Raw genomic sequence first — 6,358 nt, forward strand, 5'->3', positions numbered from 1 at the left:
CTTAATGCTCCCTCCACCCACATTGTCTGTATCTTTAAGATCTGGTTGGTTGTAGGGATTCGCATTCTAATCAGTATTCGGTAACTTGATTTTGTGTCTCTGTGCCCTGTTTGAGAGCACATTTCCACTCCATCTGACGAAGGAGCAGCGCTCCGAAAGCTAATGGTTTTTGCTATCAAATAAACCGGTTGGACTTTAACCCGGTGTTGTTAAAACTCTTACTTCATTTATTACCATGGACTCAGCTAATGTAACTGGGTATCACATGGGATAGTCAAGAAGTAAACTGCTTTTAAACAGCCTAAACTTAATGTCTTACAAACAGTTTAGACCCACTTTTGCACAGTATTTTAATTACCTACTAAGAGGAGATTTATAGAATAGAAGGAGTTCATTGTGTCTGCTGCCTTTTTGCTGAAGCAATCCAATCTTAACTCCATGTGCTCTCTCCATAGCTATGGCTCTTCTATTGCTTCAAATACTGAATAGTTTTTCATACAAGAAATTCAAGGTCTCTGCTTCAACAACTGCATGACCAAACACTCAAAATCCTTTGTATTTCATGTTAAAGTTAAATTTTTGGAGACCAATTTTTATGGGAAAAGGTCAGGCTGACTTTTACAGGGGTAATACTTTTGAGGGGATGCTGGGTTTGTTTGATTAGAGCTCAAAGTGAAATCCAAAAAGACTGTGCAATGGAATAAAGTGAAAACCAATACTTAAGAATTCATATTTAGCATTTATTTGATAAAATAATATATATTTCACCACAATATAAATACATAGAATTAACTACAACACTTCACATTAAAATCCTTTGAAATTACTCAGATTACCATCTGAACAATTCAGCCAATAACCTGGTTGTCAAACATCGCATAGAGCTTCCTCCATTTTATCATCAGCAGTGACTTCGACACCATCACTCCAGAAGTAACATTGTAATCAAACACATTTCATGCATCCACCACCCACTACCCAATGATTGACACAGTGTTGCTAATGAGAGTGCTTGCATATTTAAACATTCAGAGGCTGAACAACACAAAAAACCACTGGGAATAACTGCCATATCAGTGTTGCTTGATCTTAGGTCGCTGGCTATATTTTCAACAAGCTGGGATTTGATCCCAGATGACCAAACATTTTTCTTTCTTTACCTTTCCTAGTTGTAAATTCCACACTTTTGATCCATTTCTTGCAATCACCATCATCTAACTTTTCTCACCCACCAACTTTGTGCTGAATAATCCACTTTGCATGCTGAAAATACTGTGAATCACATCTTCTTATCACTTTTAAAAGGGCAAGTTTGTCAACAATCTTGGTAATGGTCCTGTTTGTTGGCATGAAGTTCATCGATGTTCCATGTATATTTCCAATGTTGGCCTTCTCAAGATCAATGTCAAAATGTTTGATTTTGACGATTTTAGTGTTGAGTGAAGGTGGTAGGTAGGTGCTGCATAATTTGTTTCCTATGATGGAGAAAATTGTGCCTTTTCAAGAATCTTGTGCACCCATAGCACAGGCCTCGAATTCTGGAATATCTTTCTTCATTGCTCTGATGGCATTGGGTTAGATCGCTCCACAGGTGAGAATATGACCATTTTGACGACGCTTGTTGGTCCATTCTGCCACTTTTTTCTCCAGTTTAAATTAAACTGTGTACTTGCTAATCTGCTAATCTTTCTGAAAAGCACAGTAATGGATGCGTTTTATCGATTGGTTAGAAGATTGCTGCTAGAATAAGGGAAAATCTACAGGTTCCCATGTGTGGCGTCAAATTAATGAACTGTAGTAATTAATCATCACAAAATCTTAAGATTCTTGAAAAACTAAGGTTGACTTTAATACAATGTATATAAAAAAATTGTGCTTTTAGGCCAAAAGTCACTTCAACATGAGCTCAACATTTACATGAGCATATCCGGCAGCTAAAATCTTCTGAATACGAACCCTTCTTATTTTTATGTTGCCTATCTATCTTTAATTGCCCTTGAACTTAGTGGCTTGCTGGGCCATTTCAAGGTGAAGTAAAGAGTCAATCACATTGCTGTGCATCTGGAGTCACATGTGGGCCTGACCAGATAAGGACAGCAGATTTCCTTCCCTATAAGGACATTAGTGAACCCGAGGGCTTTTACAACAATCAATCATAGTTGTTATGGCCACCATTACATTCCAGATTTGTTAATTGGATTTAAATTCCACCAGCTGCTGTGATGGAATTTGAATCTCTGGATTAATAGCCCAGTGACATTGCTACTTTGTCACTGTAATAATCGAGAGAAAACAGGTCTATTTTGTATAATCTCTCCTTATAATTAAACCCCTAAAGGCCAGGTATCATTCTTGTAAACCTATGCTGCACTCTCAACAAGGCCAATATATCCTTCCTAAAGTGTGGTGCTCAGATTTGCTCACAGTACTCCAAGTCTTGGTAATGAAGGTTGTCCGGAGGGAAGAAAAAACTAATTTTACTCATCATCTATGTAATAATCTCACTGAAGCCAGTCTTCCATCACCAACACTTTTTTTTATAAACATTGCTTCTGTGGCTACAATACACAAGTCAAACCCTGGAGACCTTTGACTCCAGGTCCAGGTAGAGAAAGCTGGTTTTAAACACCTGTTGCTTCTTTCTTATTGGTAAGCCTCCACTTGCTCAATAGGGGAATTCATTCTACACAAGGCCTGTGGGGAGATCTACTGACAATCCCCCGTGGCCATCATAACAGTTACCATCTTCCCCTCACAGCAATAAACAATACTGGGTAAGTATTATTATAGATATTCTGGATACCAGATTCCTGGCAGGTGTGTCACAATATTATAGATGTATTCTATTCTCCCTGTACTAGTTATGATTTCTAGTATAAATTCTGCATACTATATTGTCTGCATAAAATAGAGTATATGTCATTAATACTCAGTATAAGCTAGTATACATCATACACTGCATAAACCACCATCTATATCATACTGCATAAACTAATATATATTGTATATTACACTCTGCAGTTCCTGCACATCTGAAAGACGTGCTGGTTAGGTGCATTGGCCGTGCTAAATTTTCCCTCAGTGTACCCGAACAGGTGCCAGAGTGTGACTTGGGGATTTTCACAGTAACTTCATTGCAGTGTTAATGTAAGCCTACTTGTGACACTAAGTAAACTTAAAGCTTAATAAACGTTTTAGTCTATTGTTACACTCCCCACATTTTCAATGTTTACAGTATAGAACATGTTCCACGCTCCCTGTATTTCAATACTGTGCTCCATATCATGCATTTTAAATAGTAAAAGCATATATTGTGACACTCACTGCATTGACTCCGTATATTTTCAATATTCACAGTACAAGTTCCACTCTCCCTGTATTTTAAAGTATATATCGTGACACTTACTGCATTGAATCCCTCCATTTTCAATATTTACAGTACAGAACCTGCTCCACTCTCCCTGTATTTTGAAGTATATACTGTGACACTCGCTGCATGGTAAGTTGCAGCATACATTCGACATGCTGCACTCCCCCTGCATTGTTAGTGATAACAGCACATATTCGGCATTTTCCATTCTGCCTGTATGTTCAATCAACGCAGTTATATATTCTCTGTCCGAGTCTCTGCCCATGAGAAAGCCCATACCGCACACTGGCCGGCTGACAGGTGTCTGTCTCCCTGGAGACGCAGCCCGCCGCCCTGTTTCCCCCCCACCACCAGCCTCACCTTGCGAACACTGCCATTCCCTCGCAACTCGCTCTCCGCTCCGCTCTCCGTCATGCCACTCCAGCCTGCCCGCGATTAAATGACAAAATAAAACGATCGAATGGCGGTAGTTTAAAAGCCCCCGAACTTGGTGAAGCCTTTCTCCCTTCCCGCTGATAGCTCTCTCTCTCTCTCTCTCACTCCCTTCCACCTCGCAGACACCAACCGTCACTATCCCCCGAACCCGACCTGCACTCCGCTCGAGACCCACCACCCGATCGCCCGGATGTCTCTCACCTCCCCGCCCCCCCCACTCAGGGCGAAACCATTTTGACAGACAGCAGCCGCAGCCAATCCTGCCCTCCGTTACCCTTAGCAACGCGACAAATAGGAAGCCGCTAACCAATCGGACGGAAGGGTGGGCGGGGATTGAAGGGCACTCCGGCTCAAGCAGGCGGGCGGAGCTTCACGCTAAGACCCCGCCCACTGAGCCAGGGAGTGACATCATCGATTTAGAGAATTAAAGGGGATTTGTCGCTTGAAGAGTTCCTGGGTATTTAATGCACTGGAACTAATCATTGCAAGTGCATTTTATACAGGGTCGGGAAGCAAGTTGTAAGGAAGACGCAAAGATTGGGCAAAAATTTGACACATGGAATATAATGTGGGGGAATGTGATGATGTCCATTTTGTGGAGATGCCGGCGTTGGACTGGGGTAAATACAGTAAGAGTTTTAACAACTCCTTCGGACGAAGGAGCAGCGCTCCGAAAGCTAATGGTATTTGCTACCAAATAAACCTGTTGGATTTTAACCCGGTGTTGTTAAAACTCTTACGATGTCCATTTTGGCAGGAAGAATAGAAAATATAAATATTATTTATCGAGAGAGAGAGACTGCAAAATGTTGTGGTACAGAGGGATCTGACCATTCTCGTACATGAAAATCAGAAAGCTAGCATGTGGGTATGACAAGTAATTTGAAAGGCAAAGAAATAAAAACAGAAAATGCAAGAAATATTCAGCAGGTCGGCAGAGACGTGAGCTGGAATTTTCCGGCCGTTCATGCTCCGCCGGCGCTGCAAGCAAAGACGGAGAATTTGGCACTCAACCAAATCTCCATTCACTGCAGCGGGACCAGAAAATTCACTGCTGGCGTGAATGGCCAGACAATTCCAGCCAGAGTTAACATTTCAGATACATTAGCTTTCATCGTGAGAAATTGTTTGAGATTTAATAGGTTTTGAGCAAGGGGTGCGTGGATGGAGCAAGGACAAAGGAAGGCCCCCCCAAACTAACATAATCGACCTGAAACATTAACTCTGTTTCTTTTTGCATTTCAGGCAGCTCTGAAAAGGTTCACTAATTTGATTCCTGAAATAAATTAGTTGTTTTATGAGGAAAGGTTGAGCAAGCTGGGCCTACACTCGTTGGAGTTTGGAAGAATGAAACATAAACTACTGAAGGGGCTTGACAGGATAGATACTGAAAGGATATTGTGGTAAACCATTGTTAAGCTTATTGCCTGTGTGTGTGTGTGCGACATGCCTGGGCATGCCCCTGCCGGCTCTGCCTGAGACTCTTCCCCCCCCTGGTCCAGGTATAAAGGTGACTGCTCCCAACCCCCCTGCCTCAGTCTCGGGACCGGTTCATCAGCATGGGTGTGCTCCAAGTCTTTTGCGCATAAAAGCCTATTTGTTCTTGCATACAAACTAGTCTTTGCTTGATTGATAGTGCATCAATTTTATTCGCAAAAAGTTTTGGGATGGAGCAGATACTAAAACCCGATAGATTAGAATTGGATCCTCAAGCTGTAGGAGCTTCAAACAGCTTCGATCACTGGCTGCGATGTTTTGAAACTTTCCTCACCGCCTCCGCCTCCATCGTCCTGACCGAAACCGAAAAGCTACACGTGCTCCACGCCCAGGTAAGCGATCAAGTATTCTCGATGATTAGAGACGCTGAAACTTACAAGGATGCGATCGAACTTTTAAAAGGCCAGTACAACAAACAGACTAATGTAATCTACGCCAGACATCTTCTGGCTACTCGCAGACAACAGCCAGGAGAATCGGGCGACAAATTCCTGCGTGCGTTGCGAGCACTTGGCAGGGCCTGCAACTGCAAGGCCGTAACAGCCGCCCTAAACACTGGGGACTTAATCAGAGATGCCTATGTCATGGGTATCAGGTCAAACTATATCCGACAATGACTGCTGGAACAGGGTGGGCTGGATCTACAAAAGACTGTAGCGCTTGCCGACTCGTTAGAGGTGGCCTTCCGTAATCTCGAGGCCTACACCCCTGACCACGGGGGTGCAGTCGCCGCCACCTCTGTACTTGGGAGGGCCGCAGGCCTACGCCTCGCCACGTCCCACCAATGATCCGACCGCTGCGGCAGTCTCTGGAGGCCCGAAGTGCTACTTCTGTGGCCTGAGGAAGCACCCCCGACAACGCTGCCCGGTGAAGGATGCGATCTGCTCCGGGTGTGGAAAGAAGGGCCATTACGCGAAGGTATGCAGGGTGAAGTCGACCTCCAAACCCAGTAGTGCCACGTGCGACTCACGGGGACCGCCATCTTGGGCGCCGGTTGCCGCGTGTGAGCCCTGCGGGCCGCCATCTTGGATGCCTTCAGCCGCGTGTGAGCCGTGC

At 43.7% G+C, this 6,358-nt stretch overlaps 1 protein-coding gene across 1 annotated transcript in view; it reads right to left on the minus strand.

Moving 5' to 3' along the window:
- LOC144495618 (rhophilin-1-like) overlaps positions 1–3,980 on the minus strand; it is a 91,438-nt gene extending 87,458 nt beyond the window's left edge. Inside the window, exon 1 of the mRNA XM_078215841.1 lies at positions 3,731–3,980. Within this exon, the coding sequence (XP_078071967.1) occupies positions 3,731–3,784 (54 nt within the window). The 5' untranslated portion in view covers positions 3,785–3,980. The remainder of the gene's footprint in view (positions 1–3,730) is intronic.
- Positions 3,981–6,358: the final 2,378 nt, after the last annotated feature.

This window comes from Mustelus asterias, chromosome 7 (genome assembly GCF_964213995.1).
Source record: "Mustelus asterias chromosome 7, sMusAst1.hap1.1, whole genome shotgun sequence".
NCBI lineage: Eukaryota > Metazoa > Chordata > Chondrichthyes > Carcharhiniformes > Triakidae > Mustelus > Mustelus asterias.